The sequence below is a fragment of the Polyodon spathula genome, chromosome 6, assembly GCF_017654505.1.
Source record: "Polyodon spathula isolate WHYD16114869_AA chromosome 6, ASM1765450v1, whole genome shotgun sequence".
NCBI lineage: Eukaryota > Metazoa > Chordata > Actinopteri > Acipenseriformes > Polyodontidae > Polyodon > Polyodon spathula.
This window is the reverse complement of record NC_054539.1, coordinates 40785789-40807529: the sequence shown is the minus strand read 5'-3', so window position 1 is coordinate 40807529 and position 21741 is coordinate 40785789. Positions and strand designations below refer to the sequence as shown.

At 38.2% G+C, this 21741-nt stretch overlaps 1 protein-coding gene across 3 annotated transcripts in view; it reads left to right on the top strand.

The window, feature by feature from the left end:
- Positions 1 to 21741, top strand: part of arfgef3 (ARFGEF family member 3) — a 105112-nt gene that overhangs the window by 17396 nt on the left and 65975 nt on the right. For all 3 annotated transcript variants that reach the window (XM_041252847.1, XM_041252848.1, XM_041252846.1), the window contains exons 3-5: positions 14207 to 14288; positions 16222 to 16353; positions 17410 to 17478. In XM_041252847.1, coding sequence (XP_041108781.1) covers positions 14207 to 14288; positions 16222 to 16353; positions 17410 to 17478 — 283 coding nt within the window. The remainder of the gene's footprint in view (positions 1 to 14206; positions 14289 to 16221; positions 16354 to 17409; positions 17479 to 21741) is intronic.

Sequence of the window (21741 nt, the reverse complement as noted above, 5' to 3'; positions counted from 1 at the left end):
CAACCCCCTTTGTTTGGCGTTCTCCCACCAGACCCCAGCCTCTTCTCATTTATGCTCTCTCCCATTTTTTGATCCATCTCTTTGTTTTTCTAGGACAAAAGTGGAGGAAAACATCCGTTATAAAGGGTAAAATCTCACCAATGGCTTCCCCTTTCTTTTTTTCTTCCACTTTTAGAGAGAGCTGTTCGAATTAACGTCTGCTCCATACCCTGCTGTGTCCACTAATGCATGAGTTTTCACTTTCCCTATAACCACATAAACAATACAAGGCCCCTTCTGACCACTTCCCCATCGCATACCCGCTTCTGATGCCAAATAACATGTCTCCACATCACACCCCATTGCAAATGGGCATGACCTGGCGATTGCTCCTGGCTGTTGGCAGGTGAAACAAATAGGAGGGGCACAGGGAGCTGAGGTTATATATCTGCAATGGGGCAGGGCCAGCAGATCTACCCCAGCTGAGGACCAACCTTTTCCTTCATGGTGGGGAGGTAAGGTTGCCCATTGGGTAGGAAGTAGGTCTAGGAAGTCTTGGTCTAGTCCTGGGTAGTGGTAGAACTGGGAGAGGAATCTGTGCTCTGCTGCTTTGTGGTAATAGAGCGAAAAGTAGGCCGGTCTTGGTGGAGATCGGGGAGTCCTCGAAATCCTCTGCCAGTTTTACGGCAGCTTCCAGGGTGTCGGAATTGTGGCTTTGTATCCAGGCCTGGGTTTCGGCGCCGACTACATGGCAGAGCTGCTTGGTGATGATAGCCTGACTGTATCCATGTCTTCCGAGCGGGGCTTAGCCAGTGCACGATGTGGTCACACAATCGCTGCGCGACTACCCTGGGGTGTGTATCTGGCAATCTCTGGTACTCCCTGAATCGTACCGTGTGTGTTTTCCCCTGTGATGTTCAGGCAACTGAGAATGGCTTGCTTCACCAGGTCATATTGGGTGGCTTCGGTGTCCGTCATGGCCTGGAAGGCTGCCTGGGCTTCCCCGCCCAATCAGGCAAGGCTCTAACTGGCTAGTGCAGAACTCCCGGGTCCATGATGTGCCTTTAGCCAACCGCTCAAACGCGACCAGGTATGCCTCTGGGTCTTCCTCCACGGCCATCTTTTGTGCCCAAGCTTTTAGGTCCGTCGTCACAGGTCCTGTTGATGCATTGGGCATCATTACAGTTCCGACCCTCTCAATTAGAGCCGTGTACCTCTCCTCTGTCCTTCTCTCCTTGGTTTCCTGTCTGCTAGTCATCGTCTCCAGCAGCGCAGATAGTGTAGGGTGATCCATCCTGTGTTCTGACACCACTTGTGGCAAAGTGGTTTGCAGTGTACGGGTGTAGTGGACATGTGATTTGTAAGAGAAGACAGACAACAAAGTTCACGGTCCAAACAGATCTTTATTTTGTTTGTAATCCAGGTCATTGCAACCATAAATAATAATCCCAGGCAATACACAGCAATGTGTATTGCACTGTTTTAAACAACAGGTTATAGTCCCAAAATAATAAACATAGAAAGACAGACACATTATCACGAAGTCCAGAGTGAGTGCTAACGTGCAAGTTGTGAAGTACAGTTTATTTGCATACAGTTGTGAAGTGTTGTCCGGGTTGGCACTGGCCTTAAGCAACAGCTCCAGGTGCGTGTTAGTCGTCTAATAACAGCAAACCAGTGTAATTAGACACGACAAAATAAACACTCTCTCACTGTACTTTTTTGGGTCTTTAGCGGTTTGCTTGCAGCCATAACAAAGAAACAGACGCTTGGCCATGTCCCCTTTCATACCGTCAGTCACGCCCCCTTGATTAGCGAGTGCAACCGTTTCTCCTCCAATTCGCGGTTGCCACATCGCTTCTCGTCTGGGTCAATGGCTTGCTATACCGTGGCTCTGCCCCCTTTCTAGATTGCATACCTTCCACCTTTTCCTGGAATGTCAGGTCGGGAGGGAGATTTATAACCAAGATTAATTCTTTTTGTCACAATAATACAATATTTATCTATGAAACATAGGTATCAATTACTGTAGATAAACTAAAGTGCCATTTTATTACACTCAGTCAGGATTTGATCAGTGACCAAAAAAAATAGCCTAACCATTTCGCGATTTGAGCATTTACAAATTATCAGAGAACAAAATTAAAGTTTTTTTCTCTTTTGAATTATTTTGCTCAAATTATAAAATGGAAAATATAAAATAAACAAATACTGAAACAGAAAGGAAGAAAAGATTATTTTGGTGTTTGATAATTTATAAATGCTCAAATTGCAAAATTGTTATTTTTTTTTCGGTCATTGACTGACTCCTGACTCTGAGTGTAACATTATACACTACCGGCCAAAAGTTTTAGAACACCCCCATTTTTCCAGTTTTTATTGCAATTTAAGCAGTTGAAGTCCAGTGAATAACCTGAAATGGTACAAAGGTAAGCGGTAAACTGCCAGAGGTTAAAAAAAAAAGTTTAGGTTACCAAAAACTGAAAAATAATGTACATTTCAGAGTTATACAAAAAGGCCTTTTTCAGGGAACAAGTAATGGGTTAACAACTTACAGCTGTTCTGCAGCAATGGAAGTAAATTGAGCCTTGAAAGTTGATGCTAACAATTCCTACAGGTGTCCCAACTTTTGTTGATTACTTACAAACCCTCTGTCTGTATAAAAGCAGTGTTGGAACAGACTGTGTTACTACACCCTCTTAAGCATTATTTGGACAATATTGTACTGCAGGAAGTAGTATATTGCTCTCATAATGGCAAGAAAAAGGCAATTAACAAAGGAAGACAGACAGACCATTATAACCCTTAAAAGTATAGGTCTTTCCTTTAGAGAAATTGCAAAGAAAGCCAAGGTGTCAGTGAGTACAGTTTCCTACACCATCAAAAGGCACTTGGAAACTGGAGGAAACTCTGACAGGAAGAGGTCAGACCCAAAGCCACAACAGAATCAGAAGACAAGTTTCTGAGAGTCAACAGCTTGTGTGGTAGGCAGCTCACAGGACAACAGCTTCAAGCACAGCTTAACACTGGTCGAAGTAAGCAAGTCTCAGTTTCAACTGTGAAGAGAAGACTTTGAGCTGCAGGTTTGACAGGTCGAGTGGCAGTAAGAAAGCTTTTGCTAAGATGGCAAAATAAGAAAAAGAGGCTTGCCTGGGCCTTGAAGCACCGCCAGTGGACTACTGAAGACTGGAAGAAGGTCTATGGACTAATGAATCAAAATTTGAAATCTTTGGTTCTTCACGCAGGGCTTTTGTACACGGTCGAGTAGGTCGAAAGGATGGTTCCTCGGTGTGTGACACCAACTGTCAAACATGGAGGAGGAAGCATGATAGTCTGGGGCTCTTTTGCTGGATCCAGAGTCATAGACTTGCACAGAGTGAGTGGCACCCTGAATCAAAACTGCTACCACAGCATTTTGCTGCACCCTGCAATACCCTCTGGTATACGCCTAGTTGGTCAGGGGTTCATCCTACAGCAAGATGACCCAAAACATACCTCCAGGTTATGTCAGAACTACCTTAGAAGAAAAGAACAAGACAGTAGGCTTAAAATCATGGAACGGCCAGCACAGTCTCCAGACTTAAACCCCATCGAGCTGGTTTGGGATGAACTGGACAGAAGGGTGAAAGCAAAGCAACCTACAAGGCAACACATTTGTGGGAACTTCTGCAACAGTGTTGGGGAGAACTTTCTGAACAATATTTGATTTCCATTGTAGAAAGAATGCCACGAGTGTGTTCGTCTGTTATATCTGCAAAAAGTGGCTATTTTGATGAGTCAAAAAATTAGATTAAATTTTGTTAAACAGAACTATTCCATGATTTCTTTTTTATCTCCAGTTGTTTATTTGTTGTATGCTTTAATTTATGAGTACAGTGAGACATTAAACTGCGTAAATCTCAATAAAAACTAGAAAAATGGAGGTGTTCTAAAACTTTTGACCGGTAGTGTATGTATGTGTGTTAAGACGGCAGATTTTAGGACCATAATAAACAGCACTAGGAGTCAGGAACCAGGGGCCTTTGAAATGCAAACTGTTTATGTTGACTGTACATCAACAAAATGTTAAACATTAATTTAATTAATTAATTAATTCAATCCAAGTTATTGTTTTAAAAATATAAATGATCCCAGATAACTGATTGTATAATTTTTTTAGGAAAGAGTTTGTTTTTGTCGTTTTCGCGATCTGTGATATTTGTTGTGCCCTGCTCTTGTATTTTGTGGCTTTATAAAACAGTGAAAGGTTAATTATCGCAGTCTGCTGGATGCTCTTATTATACTTTGACTGCATTCTGTCCAGTAGATGTGTTTTTCTTAGTGGGCAAAATCATAAATGAAATAAATAAATGACCACGACAATTAAAAATATTGATGTTAGAATTTATATTGTGATTTATCTTTTTATCGTTATATTGCAACATCCCTATGTAGGATGCACTTTTGCCGTTTTCTTCATCAGCATCTATACAAAAAGAGTTTTTGCCTTCTTGAAGTAGTACTGTAGTTTGTAATAGAAATCCTTAATGTTCTCTTCATTGCATCACAAGGACGACTTGATCCTGCAAACATTTGAGATAATAAAATGGAGGGGGGGGGGGGGGGGGGGAAGACCACTGGCCCTCTGGCCCTCTGGCCCTCTTATTCTCTTTTCCAGCACTTTTATTCTCCCTGCAAAGATCGCAAGGCTCTCCATGCTGAGTCTGACTTCTCAACTAGATAACTGAGTAAGCCAGGGAGACCTTGGTTTGTCCTCCTATCCTTTCTTGTTTCCCAACCTTGGTCGAATTGTTCGGCCTCATCCCAGCGATGGAGGTTCTCTGAGTAGTCAGGGGGAAACCCCTGTTCTGTTACCAAGTTACAAGCACATTATTCTAGTAGTCCCTTATGCAGACCTGGCTCCTGCCTCATGAAATAGTGTTATAATTAAGCTATATCATATTAAGTTTTTTAAAAATAAAAATGTGGTAACACTAAAATGTATCATATACCATTGTTGTAGCAGCAGTAAGTATTCTGTAAATATTTTGTCTAAGAGTTGTTAAAAAGTTTAAAGCTTATATAGATGTCAGGGCTTGTTTTCAGAAGATGATCATACATATATACACACATACAAACAGAGGTCAAACATCCCTTCCTGTGATTTTTTTTTACTGGGCTTTAGTGGAACAGAATGCAGAATTTGTGGTAATTGACTGGTCTTGGTTCTTGACCCAGGTTTCAACTTCAAGAAACAATGGGTCAAATAAATATAGTTTTCAAAAATAAATATATATAATATAATTTTTACATCCCATGCAAGTATACAATATGTACTGTGTGTTGCATGCATTTTATATTGTGTTTATTTATTTATATAACAAGGACCAGAGAGAGGTCTGAATTTCAAAACCCTGTGGTTATGAATAAATTAAGTTTCTTCACAGTGAAGAAAAACAAGCAGCAAATGCAGTGTGCTTCCTTGGCTGGCTGAACTAGCTGTGATAAATCTTCTCACTATAAGCGCAATAACGTAGCTCAGATGATGAAAGGGTTGCCTTCTGCCCCTGCAATTCTTGCTGACAGAGGGGTTGAGTGCATCACTGCGGCAAAGGTGGGAAAGGGAATCGAAGCAAGAATTAAAGGAGTTTTAAAGCATTGTTTACTGTAGCACATTATCATCATTTGGCCTCTAGGCAAATGTTGTAATTTTATTTTAAAAAAAATATACCATGTCAAATCATTGCCATCTGTAAGGTTTTATGGCAGTTAAAACCCATTTTACAATATATTAAGGTTGTTGTGTTTTTTTTTTTTTTTTTTTTTTTTTTTTTTTTAATACTGTTTAAATAATTCCCAGTCTAATGCTTGATAAAACAATTGTTACCAAGGGAACAGTGATCCAACACTGCAGATTTGTATACAAGCCTGGGAAAGAGAACTCTGCACAGATCAGCAGACCAGTATACTAATGTACCTGGGTATCTTTGCCAGGTTTTTTTTATTTAATTACATTTTTCAGTATATGACACAGAAACGTTTCCTGTAAAATAAATGAATGATACAGTAGTTTGTATATTTTTTCATATTTATTAAACAACCAGTTTCTGACTTAGAATACTGTAAGCCATAAATATTGCCTTTTATTATGTGTTTTTTGCGTATATGGGGGGGATGCAGACATTTTTGGCACGAGTATAAAATTCCACAAATAATACATACTTTACATATTGCAATAGGTCACCAACATTTCTGGAGCAAAGTAGGTTTTTATAGTACACAATATATGACACACATTACATTTCTGTATTGTTACGTGGTTGCTTTTTATTAAAACATTGGTAACATATAAAGTCTTGAAGAGTAGCTTGTTATTTGCATGTTTACATCTTAACCTGAATAGTTTTACTGTGCTTTCCAGTATTTAAAATGTCCATGATACGTTATTTTTACATGTGTGAGCAGATAATGTAGTAAATGAAAATGTATGCAAAGCCAGTAGAGAAGGATCTTTTTGTAAGCTTAAAAGTAAGACCTCCCTATATAAACAATTAAAGATATGTTTCATAACTTCATACTTATAACTGCTGTATATAATTTGAACTGGCATACTAGCTCCTGACATGAAATGAATGGCATTCTGTAGAATTTGCTGAATCTTCGGTATCCATTTTTAAAACTGCAGTTAGCAACCTTTTCATTGCTGGCTGACAGTCTCCCCAAAATATTTTCTTATTTCAGCATCAAGCTGATGTACTGTAAACTGCATTATCTTTTGTCAATGTTGGTAGAAAAATGACTGCCTCAAAGGTGAAGCTAAGTTTTGTTAACTGAGCTTCTGTGTCTCTAGAGAAGACTTTGAACTCTAATTATTTCTTTGCTGCTGACATTCAAATTGAAGCTGTCAAGTGTTGGTAAATTCAAAGACAGATTTACTGTTGGGAATACGTCTGACACCAGGAGCACGTTTCATGAAAGGTCTGCGATTGCAATATGCTTGTGAGGACGCAGGGGTCAGTAACTATATAGTAATCAACTTTAAAGCACAATGACCGATTTACTTAATTACATATGTAACACCCATTTAAAAATGTGTGTGTATTTTTCCCTCTTCTTTTTTTCTCTCGTCTGTACTGTTTCATTTGGTCAATGCACAGTAGGCAATGCGGTTCAGCGCGTGCAGTTCTGTTTATCGGTACAGTTGGCGCGCAAGCAGCTGTGTACTGTCTAACTGTTATAGTGCACGGTGTTCATAGGAACAACTTTTGTGTTGCCTGCGTTAGTGTGCACGATGAAGCAAACGTATATTTCTCCTTTCTCGGGCAAAGCGTACTGCTCAACCTCCCTATTCTCCTTTTGCGCAGGGTTTTAATAGAATGTTTTTGTGGTCCAATAATATTAACAGGTATGGAATACATTTTACATAAACCAATCAGAACCCAGGTGCCCAGGGATAGCGACCATTGCCTGGGACGTTAAGATGTTAGTCAAATGAATGCGAGACAGTTGGGACTCATCCTCTACCGGAGAACCTTGAACCTTCAGTCAGCCCTGGTTTTTCCTTTTCTTCAGAGAACTTAATGTTTGTTTTTCTGCTTGTCTGGTGCCTGGCTGTTATCAGTGGTTCTCTCTCTCTCTCTCTCTCTCTCTCTCTCTCTCTCTCTCTCTCACTCTCTCGATTTTGTAATTAATCATTTCCCATTAGTTTTTTGTGTAAAAAAAAAAAAAAAAAAAAAAAAAAAAAGGAAGTTTTTAATTTTTTTTTTTTATTATTCTGTGCTGCTTGACATTTTTTTAAGCCCTCTTAGGAACTATGTTTAATGCAAAAGAGGCCGAAGAGGACCGTGTTTTTTTTGTTTGTTGTCGTTGTTAACATTGTTGGGGATTACAAAGCTTTAAATACTTTCTGGGACCTCCAGCTGTTTTCTTCTGTCAAGTGCACCAACTATACTGATAACATTTAAAGCACTTTAATTAGGACTGTAAAATATATTTTTATATATTATAGTATATCTTTTATAGTTTTGATTCTCTCTCTCTCTCTCTCTCTCTCTCTCTCTCTGATTTTTTGCACACTTTTCACATTGAATTTGGTCAGATATTTTTGTAGGTTTTAGGAGTATATAGACTGAGTCTGAGAGAAAAAATGACACCAAAGTTTGGTGCTTCTTTCATTTGTTTGGTCTGTAAGGTAATCAAACATGCAATCTTCAGGTGTGAAAAAGTTATCCCCCCCCCAGTTAACTCAACCCAATTAAAGGGATAATTAGGGTCAGGTGTTTGAATACTTTGGTTAACAATCAGGCCTGATTTGGGCCAGCCCTGCCCAATATAAACCTGACTAACTTTGGCCCTTACCATCAGAGTGAAGTTGTCAGTACACAGGTTCTAGAGGCACATCATTCCACGATCAAAAGTAATTCCTGAAGACCTCCTGAAAAAAAGTTGTTAATGTCTGTTAGTCTGGAAAGGGTTACAAGGCCATTTCTAAGGCTCTGGGGCTCCACCAAACCACAGTCAGAGCCATATTGTCCAAATGGAGAAAATTTGGGACAGTAGTGAATCTTCTCAGGAGTGGCCGTCCTGCCAAAATCTCTCCAAGAGCAAGGTGTAAAATTGTCCAGGAAGTCACAAAGAACCGTAGAACAACATCCAGGGATCTGCAGGCCTCTCTCGCATCGGCTAAGGCCAGTGTTCATGACTCCTCCATCAGAAAGACAAGGGCAAAAATGGGATTCATGGCAGAGTAGCAAGGCGGAAACCACTGCTCACTAAGAAGAACATGAATGCTTGTCTCAAGTTTATCAAAAAGCACCTGGATGATCCTCAAGAGTTCTGGAACAATGTTCTATGGACAGATGAGTCAAAAGTGGAACTTTTTGGCCTACATGGACCCCATTTTATGTCTGGCGGAAACCAAACACTGCATTCCATAGTAAGAACCTCATACCAACGGTCAAGCATGGTGGTGGTAGTGTCATGATTTGGGGATGCTTTGCTGCATCAGGACCTAGACGACTTGCCATCATTGAAGGAACCATGAATTTTGCTCTGTATCAGAGAATTCTACAGGAGAATGTCAGGCCAACCGTCCGTGAGCTGAAGCACAGCTGGGTCATGCAGCAAGACAATGATCCGAAACACACAAGCAAGTCTACATCAGAATGGATGAAGAACAAGAAATTTAAAGTTTTTGAAATGGCCTAGTCAAAGTCTAGACCTAAACCCCATTGAGATGTTGTGGCAGGACCTGAAACGAGCAGTTTATGCTCAAACCCACAAATGTCACTGAGTTGAAGCAGTTCTGCATGAAGGAGTGGCCCAAAATTCCTCCACGGCACTGTGAGAGCCTGATCAATAACTACAGGGAGTGTTTGGTTGCAGTTATTGATGCTAAAGATGGCGTATCCAGTTACTGAGTTTAAGGGGTTGATTACTTTTTGACACGGGGGCATTGGGTGTTCCATAACTTTCTTTAATAAATAAATGAAATAAATATCAACATTCTCTGTTATTTGTTCACTCAGGGTCCCTTTTATCTAATATTAAATTTTGGTTGAAGATCTGATAACATTCAGTGTCAGAAATATGGAAAAATGCAGAAAATCAGACAGGGGGCAAATACTTTTTCATGGTACTGAGTGCGTGTGTGTGTGTGTGTGTGTGTGTGTGTGTGTGTGTGTATGTATGTATGTATGTATATATATATATATATATATATATATATATATATATATATATATATATATATTATATATATATATATATATATATATATATATTATATATATATATATATTATATATATATATATATATATATATATATATATATATATATATATATATATATATACATGTATGGTGTGTGTATATATTATATGTATATATATATATATATATATATATATATATCTATATATATATATATATATATATATATATATATATATATATATATATATATATATATATATATATATGTGAGGTGATTTAAGAATTGAGAACTCTAGAATTTTGAGAACTGCATTGATAGTTGGGAACAAGGAATTATTTTTTATTTTTATTTGCCCAGGTGTACAGAGATCTCAAAGACTGGAAAATTAATAGAAAGGTTTTGTTTGGAAACTAAACTTTTATATATTTGTTTTATTAATATAGACAGTTAACAGCAATTTTATAGTATATCTGTTTTTTTTTTTTTTATATATTACTATTAGGTGTACAGGAACACTGGCAATTAATATTTAGTTTAAATATCCTAGTCGTATTATCAAGTGTGTATCACTATATTACCATTATATCTGTGCTTATAGTATACTGCAAATTCTGGTTACCATACAATGTTTTAGTTGAATTACATTGCATTATATGTGGGTTATTACTGAATTTGGGGCTTGTATTTGTTTGTCCTGGGTAATTGCAATAGGGCACCTTTGCGTAAGTGTGTTGGCGTCATTCTTTTAATTGAAAATGACATCAATAGATTATTTACGGAAGCTTTCAGCCAACATTCTACCACTGAGAACCAGGATCATCTTGCTTAACTTAACCAATCTATTTAACATTCAGTGTTAAATCCCATTCAATTAAATCTGGACCCCTGCAAACAAATTAATTATAGGCCTTGTTTGTCTGTGCTCTGCAGGCAGAGCGGCAAGGTCGGGTTACACATACAAAGGCAGCTGTGCCAAGGAAAGCTAATTTTTTCTAAATAAGAAATTGATACAATTATTGAAATGGTTGGTCAACACATATGTTCTATTCTGCAAGTTGTCAGGAAGTTTAGTTACAAAGAAAAGAAGAAAAAACTGGCAAATGATCACTGATGCAGTGAACACTGTTGGGGTGGAGCAGATAACAGTAGCCAAAATAAGAAAGACATTGATAGTGAGTGGAACCAAATTAGAAGAGAAAAGAAGGGAGATGAGAAAGACCTCACGCAGAAGGAAAAAATGGTCCTAAATAATTGTTGCTGGTATTGAGAGAGGATTAGATACAAGCCAAAAAAGAAAAGCAGATCGCAAAGCTCTTCCTGCCGCCTTTGACCCAATATAATAATCATGTCTTTTGTTATCCATCTAAATCAGCAATATTGAAAATAGATCAATAGTTACAAGCTGCACAACTTGTTAGTAATTATAATAATACATTTTATTATCTTACCCACTGTCTCCCAAAAGCCATCTGTCACTAATATCTCCACTGTCAAAGCCATTGGTGATATCACTGTTCCTCCAAATTAAACATCTGTTCTTACTCCCTGCTATCGAATGACAACATCTGAAATGACTTGAATATTATTTAAATCAAACCTTTGCTGGATCTGTACAGGTGTTCATTCACAGCAGGGGCCAAAATTTGTTTTTTGAGATCCATCAGTCGCTACTTTCTTGATCTAATAAATCACATCGATTTTAGTTATCACCCGTCTTGGCAATTGGTACGTTGATGTTCCAGTCTGTATAGGCTGTGCATCAAGATGATTTGACTCTTTCTCTTCTGATTTCCCTGCCATATTCATGGCGAGCTAGTAGTATGAGCGGCAAGGTATGTCCTAAAACAGGATCTGCGATTGAAAATTGCTACTTACGATTGTTGTCTGGCTGTCACAAGTTTCAGTGGAAATCTGCAATGTTGCACCCCTTCGAAAATGTGTATGAAACACACATTTTAATGTGCGATTTGTGATTCAGCACAAATCACTTTTATGAAAAGGGCCCCAGGTAGTCAAAAGGTAAAAGGTCACAATATCTCTTCTTCAAAGATTTCATATATGTTGTAAATTAATATCTTAAAAATCCCCAAAAGGAACTCCTTTTAAATGCCAATTGAGTTTTACATTTCCAATTGGATCGTTATGGTAAAAAAGAAGAAAAAAGGAAAATTCATATATTAAAGTATGGTACAACTTGGCACAAATTATTAAAGATCAGAATCGCTGTCATAATTATACAGTATATCTGCATTAATCTGATTAGTTGGGCTAATGAAGGTGGTGATCTACAAATTGCAGGGAAATTGGCCAGTCCATAATAGATTAAGGCATGGGCAGTTTGCCCGCAGAGGGAAAACACTACGGGTACATATTTACTACACATCGAAATTTCTTTACTAAGACATTATTCCTCATACTTCTACATGGTGCTGATAGCTTTTATGTTGCTAATATATCTTGTTTTATTTATTAAAAGTATTGATTTATTTGGCTTACATTTTAAAACCAAAAACCGTCAAAGTGACTGCCGCGACAATGACATGGACTGCTTGGTATCATTTTGAATTTACTGAATGCACTGCTTATGAAATATGTTCCAACTTACTGGAACATGAAAACAGTGCTTCCAATTAATTGGATCCAACTAGGATCCAATTTCTTTGACAAACACACTTTTACGCAAAGGCTGCCTGAAGACTGTTACATAAAAAATGCTGTGATACACAGTAGGAATAGTCTGGAAGTAAAATACAGGAGCGTTATTGCAGGGACAGTTGTTTCTTTATTACATACTTGAGCATTTCAAATTAGGCTGAGATTTGAGTACTTTTTCAAAAGTTCAGTTTCATCCTTTCAGGGCTCTACATTTAGATTTTTTACTACTGGCCACTTGGGCAACTGAGGTAGTGTTTTTGACTGGCCCGGATACAGTTTTAACTGGCCCAATACGAAGTACAAAACTGTATCACCCTGCTTGGCAAGTTAATAGCAGAGTAATTTATTGGGTTGTGTGTTAGCACCATTCAAAATAAAATAAACAATCTTATGGATTTTTTAACCATTCTGATTATGTGTATAGCAGAAAATTAAATGGTAATAGCTGATCTATTCTTTAAATCTGGCTTTTTGTAAATGTAACACGCTTTGACTAGATGACACAATATAAAAAAAAAAAAAAAAAAAAGTTATCTGCAATAAATACAACCGATGTTTAATTTTTATACTATTATTGTGTTATTTTTGTATACTGTTATTTTTAGCTTCAGAGTTGCTACAGCATCAGTAAAGAAAAACTCATTGTAGAAATCTGGTAATCCTAAACTACATGGACAGTGCAAGAAACTGAAGTTCTGGTAGAAATTTTGGCCAGACACCAAAATCTTGCCAAACTCGTGAAAACTCACAAAATAGTAAAATGTATTCAATCTTTTCTCAAATTACTTTGTTTAATGCCGACGCTAGGAGAAACGTGCAGAATGGCGTAAACTGCATTCTTCTACTGTAGGCACCAAGAAATCTATTCATTAAATTAGCAAAGTGCTCCCCAGTGCTTTCTTCCACAGCTATATGTAAGGATCTAAAATATGCTACATTAAAAACTTACCTACCTCTGTAAAGCACTTTGTGATGGTGGTCCACTATGAAAGGCGCTATATAAAAATAAAGATTATTATCCAGGTTCATCACAAGTAGATGAAAATAATCAAGCTAAAAAGTGTGACGTTCATACACATGGGAATGACATTTAAAGAACTGTAATCTGAAATGCACTATAAGATACATCCTTCTTATAATTGTACTCAAAGCAGCTACATTTATAAGTTTGAGCATGCATTTTTAATTTTTTTAAAAAGATATAAAACATTGAGCATTTGAGAGGCAACCTAAAAGATCATTTATTTGTCAAGTTTCTTTTTTTAAATGACAATTACACATTATAAACATATTAGTTAAGATCATCAATGATACATTGTTATAAAATACATTTATCCAGAAAAGCTTTTTTCTAATACTAATGTAAGCTGTCAAAACTTTACCTGAAGGTGCTTACTTTTTACTGGTTAAGAGGTATTGTGAAGTTACATCTCCATGGATACAGTGATTAGAACAGATGATGTCACAGCCCTGATGTCTAATAATATTTAAAAAAACGATTCAATACCATCAGCCAATCAGTTTCCAGCTGTGGCAGGCTTCTATCCAGCGGTAGAACACCAAACCTGTATGTAAATCAGCACTGCATTGTGTTAATGTGTGTGGCGAAGAACGACGAGTCTAACAAAAACAAGTATGCTGCCTCTTGACGTTGTATACAAATTGTAAATAAAATTTCACTCAGAGTGTAAAACTACAGCTTTTTTCCCCATAGAGCAATGGGGCATTCCAGCGCATAGGTTGGCATGTGTTTGTGTTGCAAATCTTTAACTGACAGCCCGTGACCTTCTCTGTACGTTCATCCCACTCCCCCACATGCTGTAAACCCCTCCATTTCCTTTCTTGTCCACTCACAATGTGCTTATTTCTTATGCAGGGACAGATGTCTGGTTCCTCTCAAACTGGCCCTGGAGTCCAAGAATATGAAGCTGGCACAGAATGCCCTCATTGGAATGCAGGTGTGGTCTCCCTCATTTGTGTTTTTATGGGTGCTACAATAATGGGAGGTGGAAAAATACGTTTTTAAGCCAGTGTAACAGGAAGGATTCTGTCCCCCGTTGGTTAGATGAGGTTAAAAAGGCTCTATACCACAACTGCAGGTGAGCCTGGCTTTTGCATAGTCACCAGTTCATGCCTAACTAACCACCAACCTTTCTGATGCAGCTCACAACTCAAGTAGCCATACTTTAATTTCTTTAATTTAAACTACATGGTGCTAACAAAATAATTCCAATTAATCTTATCAAATACATGTTACATCATTTTGTAGCTCTCAGATGTTCCAATATGAAAAACACACAATGTGGTAAAAGTGAATTCAATTTGTAAATGGTAATTAAGTTATAAGTGAAAACAAAAACCTTGTAGATATTTCATTGCTAAACATTCAGTCAGGTGTACCAAGAAGGATCTAAGTCGACGTTAAAAAAAGAATAAATAAATAAATAAATAAATAAATGCATTTTAGAAGTGATGCTGTTAGAGGCTCCGATCTGCAGCACTATACTCCTGTGTGTTTAGGGGCTTGTATACAGTACATTTACTGACAGTTAACAAGAGCCCATTAGGTGGGAGTTGGGAGGTCAGGGGAGTACTGTACCAGCGAATCAGGAGTGTGTATTGGTTGCTATGGGGCAGGACAAGAAGAGGAGAGAGAACAGTAGTTGAGTGTGATGCAGTTGTTTTTCTTAACAAAAATATTACCTCAGAATATATCGGTTTGATTTCTGTTAAAACTCAAATATATCCTACTCCTACTCCTATTTTTTTCTCACAGTAATTTACCTGCTGCTTTGTAATTTCTCTGCAAGAGAAACTGAAAATAAATCTTCTCATAGATAATAAAGCATTTTTTTTTTATAAATATTTGTACAGAACTGAGTAAAATTCCAATTGAATAAAAAACAAAACAATTAAACTCCCTACAAGAATATATCTTCAGCCAGCTTTCGGATAGCACTTAGTGACCGGCAAAGCTCCGAGTTCCTCCGAGTTTAAGTTTTCACCATCCAAGCTCAGGACAAGGTAAACAGCAGCCCTTGTTTTATCTCCTGCTGTCTTGCACTGAACTCTGCTGGGGGAAAATAAAAGGACGTGAAGGACTGCAGTGCTGTAAGTAGTTCATCTTGGGTTGTCTTTTGGGACTGTACCATAACATAAAATGTGCTTACTAAGGTGTGTGTACATTAGCTTGTATTACATGGTGGATTGAGGCTGCAATCTCTTCGGGGGTGTCACATGTACATAGCCAAAGTTGCAAGTTTCTTATTTTTTGAGCAGGGGTAGAAAAAAAAAAACCTTTTACGCTTCTTTGAGAGCTGCATTTATTCAAGGGTGGCGTCTATTAAAAAGCTGATATCTGAGCAAGGAGTTAATTCAAGCGCAGCGTTAATTCGAAGTAATATGGTATATATCTCAGGACGAGTCATTGTCTAAAAAAAAAAAAAAAAAACTTCTGATTTGTTATTTTTCCTTTTAATTAATTAAACTCCCAGAAGCAACTTCTGTGTGTCAACAGGAGCAGCAGAAAAGATTCATGTTTTAACATATTTGTGTGCATCATTCATATATAAAAATTAGATGGGGCAGAGGGAGGCCACAATTAAATTTGTGTTGGTTGCACACACAATATACTTTTTTTGAAAGTACTGAAAAGATAATAATACAAAAGGTATTCTGTAATGTGTCTTTCCGCACACCCTGTCATTGGTCATTGCTTACATAAACCGTGCAATGTCTAGTTTTGCAGTTAAAGACGTCACTGAAACGCCTGATTTTCATATAATATTATTCTTTAGTAACGGATAACAAGCCATCTATAAACCTATAACAGTTTTCATAGCTGTATCTGTTGTTATTAGTACTTCTAAAATCACTGCGCTTCCTCTGCAGAAGCTTCTGTCTGAAGAGAGATTCGTATCCATGGAAACAGATGCCACGGAAAAGCAGCTGCTGAATCAGATGCTGGATGCTGTCAAAATAACCCCATCCCTTCATGAAGATTTGCAGGTCGAGGTTATGAAGGTATGACACCGGAAGCATCAAATGACTACTCTATTTGGCTGCAGTGACGTCGTAGCGAATAATAATGCTACAGTAGAGATTCAGTCCTCTGAATAGCTTTGACCTGGACAGTATTCAAGCTGTTTCTCAGTCCTGCAAATCGAGCAGAACAGTAGCTTCCTCCCTTAATGGGATCTGGAAGATGGCAATGTCAGGTCTGAAAGGTGCATTAGGGAGAAGCAGATTTGATTTATTTTTATGAATATTCGAACAAACACTGCTTGAAATGTATTCAGTGGCTAAAATAACCCTGTTTGTATTGGTTCCTTTTACAGAAAAAACAAAACATTATATATTTTTTTTTTCTTTAATGGGTAATATTGAGGTACCACTCCAGTTAAGATTTTTTTTTGTACTGTAATGTGGTACAAACTGTACTTTTTTGTTTTCCAGCTAATTCAAAATTATACATTTTTATTATCAAGCACTGTTTTGAACTTCTGGAATGATTTTAAAATTAACATCTTGTTAATAAACACTTTCTATTCTGTATATTTTGCAGTGTGCCACTTGCTCGCAATTGTATACAAACAAAACTGCAAAAAAAATATGAATTTTACTGCACATGGTAACTTAGCAAATAAATGTAAATAATGAAACAAAGTACTGTCAAAAACAAAGAGTCGTCAATAATGCGTGCCTTATAAAGGTGGATTTGCAGAATAAAACAACAACCTGTCAAAATACAGGTCCCTACCAAACTTTTTGCCACTACACCACTTCCCTTAGCACTGTATGTGATAGGAGACGGTGTCTTTCTCAGTCTCCTATCACATACAGTGCTTGAAACATATAGAAACGTAGGCACAGTTTAATGCTTTTATCATTCTCAAATTTATAATGCAATTTTCAATTTGAAATAAATAATAATTTTATAAAATTTACATCCTGTATCCCTTTTCTTACATCTCCTCACTCCCACCTGCTTCTCAGCAGTATTGGTTTTGTCTGCCAGCACACATCTGCCTTCTAAATTTTCGTCTAACGCCTTGTCACTTTCTCTTGTCATTCCTAAAGATTTTGCTGTGCATAACGTATTCCTCTAACTTTGAGATGAACAGGGACTCCATTTTGAAAATTGCTGAGGTAAGCTTCTCCCTCATGTTTACGTTATTAGATGGAGATTCCTTATCTCTGAAGTCAATGGTTTTGTTACTTAATACAAGCTTTTAGTTGGCTTCCCTTGTCTACCAGGAAGTCTGTTACTGCTTTACTGCAGTATCTTCAGGGTCAAATCATCTGACTGGTTGCAAAGCATGCCTGCCATTGGGGGAAGTAGCTGGAAGCAAAACTGCACATTTGAGACATATTGGGTATTGACTTGTTACCCATGGCCAAGAAAATGTTTAGGGCTATGTCATTAGCTACAATTACTTTAAACTGTATTCATATAACTAAAATCCCATGTGTTAAAACCCTCTGTGCAGAATTTAGGACATAAAGTTTTCTACAAACACTGCCAGTCACAATCATTTCTTTCTTGGTTTCTTTCTTAAAATACAATGTGTTAGTATTGTAAATACACTGGCTTTATAAAAGGGTCATTCTGCAGTTAGCGCAAAACATTTTTGGTCAGATTTTTTACTTTACCAGGACCAGGGAAGAAATTACACATTTTAATTAAAACATACACAGTATTTTTTTTATTTCTATGAGCTGCTGGAAGACAATCCAAAATACACTATAGTAATATAGTAATATAGTAGATAGTAATATAGTATATATATATATATATATATATATATATATATATATATATATATATATATATCAAGACATATCGGAAAAGTACATAGAACACAACACCTCATTCTAGAACAACTTTATAGACTTCAAACTTTGCCAGCATTTGGAATGAGACTAATAGAAAGCATACACAGCAAGTCGTGAGTTTAGTTAGAACAGATGTTAAGCTGACAGAATGGGTCATGATAACAGTAGAGTAAGGCAATGATGCATATTGTTGACAGATTTGTTAAATCTGGTACTGGAGGCAGTTATGGCTTTATCACTAAAAGATGAGATGGCAGGAGTCGTGTTATATGGAAAACTAATGAATAGCCTTAGAGATGCTATTGACCTGATAGCAGTGTCCAAAGAGGATTTACAAAGAACAACTGACAAGGTAGATCAGGAAAGCAGGACGTTTGGACTGAAAATCAACAAGGAGACAGCAAAAACAGTCGGGGAAATGAGACAAAAGCCTAGAACAAGTGGGAACACTTTTTTTTATTTTTTGAGGCTTGGTATTGAAGAATGGAAAATGTGAGGATGAGATAAAGAAGAATCGGACTAGCTGATGCTACTTTTCAGAAGACTTCACAGAGTATGGAAGGCTAAAGACATTTTTGTAAAAACAAAAATTAAAGTGTATGAGAACTGCCATTCAGGTACTGTTATATGGGTCAGAATGCTAGAGCATAAGGAAATCTGATGAGTGTAAAATATTAACTGCAGAAATGAGCTGATATGGGGAGTACTTGGTGTCTCTAGGATATAAAAGATAAAGAACACGATCATTAGAAAGTGTCTAAAACCGGAAACAAAGACAATTGCGATGTTTTGGTCAAGTATCAAGAATGGACGCTGATAGAATACCCCTCATGGCAATGCACACAGAGCACATGGAATGAGATCTAGGGGAAGCGAGGATTCACTGGATAGATACCATCTGGAATGACCTGCAGCAGAAAGGATTAATGATGAATGAAGCTGTGGAGTTGGTGCAAGACAAAATGGCTTGGAGAGCATCGTCACTGCTGAGCTGACAGAATGTGTGTAATGTGTGTGCTCTGTGCTAGTTGGTGTAGATATTGAGTAATCAAATAAACTGTGCTGTCAACTTTATGACAAATAATACTACTTCCTCAGTTAAGAGGAGGCTTACAACTGGTCTGGCCAGTTCCAACTTGCTTCACCAAGACTTTAAAATTATGTAAACTTAACTGACAAAAATGTTTCTGTGATGCTGTACAATGACCCCCAAAACAGCAGTACATACAGTATAGAATATTGTATCAAGTGCTGTACGAAACAAGCTGATAAACATCCCATGAGAGGTCAGACTTTTCCACAAGAGGACTTTTTGGCCACTCTGTCAGAAGGATAATTAGCTCATCTTAATGCAGTGTATTTTCTGTCTCATACAGACAATTTGATACAAATGTACAAGTACATGATGTTCCAGGAGGCGCAAGCTTCTCGTATTCAGTGTTTCTTATTAAGTGACTTATCTGTGTATTGAGCAACCCGTAGGAACTCCTCAAATGCCATTTTATGAGGTTTGAGGTTGTGTTGTTTTTGCTCAAACATCAAAATTTAATCCTTTTTTTTCTCTGTAGTTTGTCTACATTTCAGCTACCTTACTGTATTTGTGTATCTGTGGACTTGAATGCCTAACTTTTTATTCCTCCTTTTTAAAAATGATTAAACCTCAGTGTTGAATCGTCACAACTCAGAATGATTGCAAACGACATACAAAGGTCAATTAAATAAATCCAATTCCATTTGTCACATCTACAGTTTCACCTATATAATGTTTTTGAATGACTTCATAATGAATGTGCTGAGTATTAAATAAAATGAGAAGTGTTATGTTATAGCACCAACAAATTCACTGTGGTACAGTATGCCTTTGTTTTATCAGCAGAGTTGGATGCCAATAGGTTCCATTTGTAGTTTGTAATTTTATACAAACTCCTTTATACATTCTCATTGGAGTATACCGTGGTACGGTATATTGAAGATTCTTCACATTCACAATATTCATTGTACTAATCACAATGTACCATAATAATAGTATATCTTGATATTGGTACCCATTCTTTATGTGTAAACATACAGTATACAGTCAGCACTCACATATTGAACTCTATAAAATTTTGACTTCAGTGACGATTAAACGCGTGTGACGAATATCTGATTATTTCATTTTGGCCTGTTTCAACCCTTGTATCTTTTTTGTTTTCCCTGAAAAACAGACATTATCAAAAATACATATCTGAAAGGACTGTGTTTTAACCCTTAGCGGTCCATTTCTATTTTTCCTTCTCAAGATGGTACGGTAAGACCTCTGTCTAGCTGAGTGTGTTGACAGAAAGAGTCGAGTTCTTAGTCGAGTTGTATTTCCCTTTTCATTCATGCGGCAAGCCGGCTTTCCTCGAATCGCCAACTTCTAATTCGAGTCGTCATCATCGTCTTCTGTCTTTCATCAGCCTCCTCGCTTGCGCTGTAGGCTGCTCTGTTTTTTACTGTCTGTCGTGTGTGAGTGACTGCCTGTACAGTGTCCCCGTGATTGATTGTCTATTTATTTCTTGGAAGAATACAGTTCCTCCACGGGCTAGGCCTTGCCGCATCCCCGCTATCGAGTGATTCCGCCAGGCGCCATGTATTCCTCTACTGCGCTCAGTTGCTTCATTCCGCTGTAGTGTAGACCTCACCGGCTATGTGGGCCGCACACCTCAATGAGTCTGGCCTTGTAAACAAACACTGTGTTCTCCCCCATCTGTTTCTACTGTGTTTTTGCTGTCTGCCTTCAACTCGCCCGCCACAGCTTCGGCCCTTGTGTCTCACTGGTGTATGCTATGCGCTGACCAGGTGTGTGACCACGCGGTTAGGGTAAGCACCATTGCATAGTTGCCCCTGGTGCTTCGGTACCTCGGTGCATGCAAAGCCCTTAGTACTTTTGTATCTCGTTGCGCACGGTGCTCATTGCACACAACACACAGTGCTCAGTACTACAGCGCCACTGCATGGACACGGTGCTGCACGGTACAAAGTGCACGTAGTGTTCACGGTACTCTGCAAGTGGTGTTCAGTGCACAGCCGATGCAGAACACCAAACTGATGTCGATCAAGTCGGGGTTCCGTCCCTGTACGGCCTGCAAGGCAAAGAGCCCGCATGAGGATAAGCATACCCTCTGTGTGCGGTGCTTGGGTGTCCAACGTGCCACCTTGGCGAGAGAGAGAGAGGTGGCCTGTACCTGTACCCTTTTCAGCCGCAGGTAAGGGAGAACAGGTTGGAGAGGGCCATGAGGTCGAGTTTTGCGTCCTTGGTGGTCGGACCGTTTGGTGGCTCTTGGAGTGCCAGAGCCTGTCCTCCGTGGACTGTAGTCGCTCCCCATCCCTGCAGACGAGAAGGTTGAAACGTTCAAAGCAGGCGAGGGACATTATGCATCCGAAAGCCCAGATAGCCCAAGTCCTGGAGCTTTTGTCGAAACAGGCACCCGCATTCCCAGCTACTATAGCGCCCCAGTTGCCATACCCTCCCTCCCCCAGGGGAGATAAGGGTGGATGGGAAGAGGCGTCCCAGTTGGCGCAAGAGGACACGCAAGTAGACTGCACCATCGC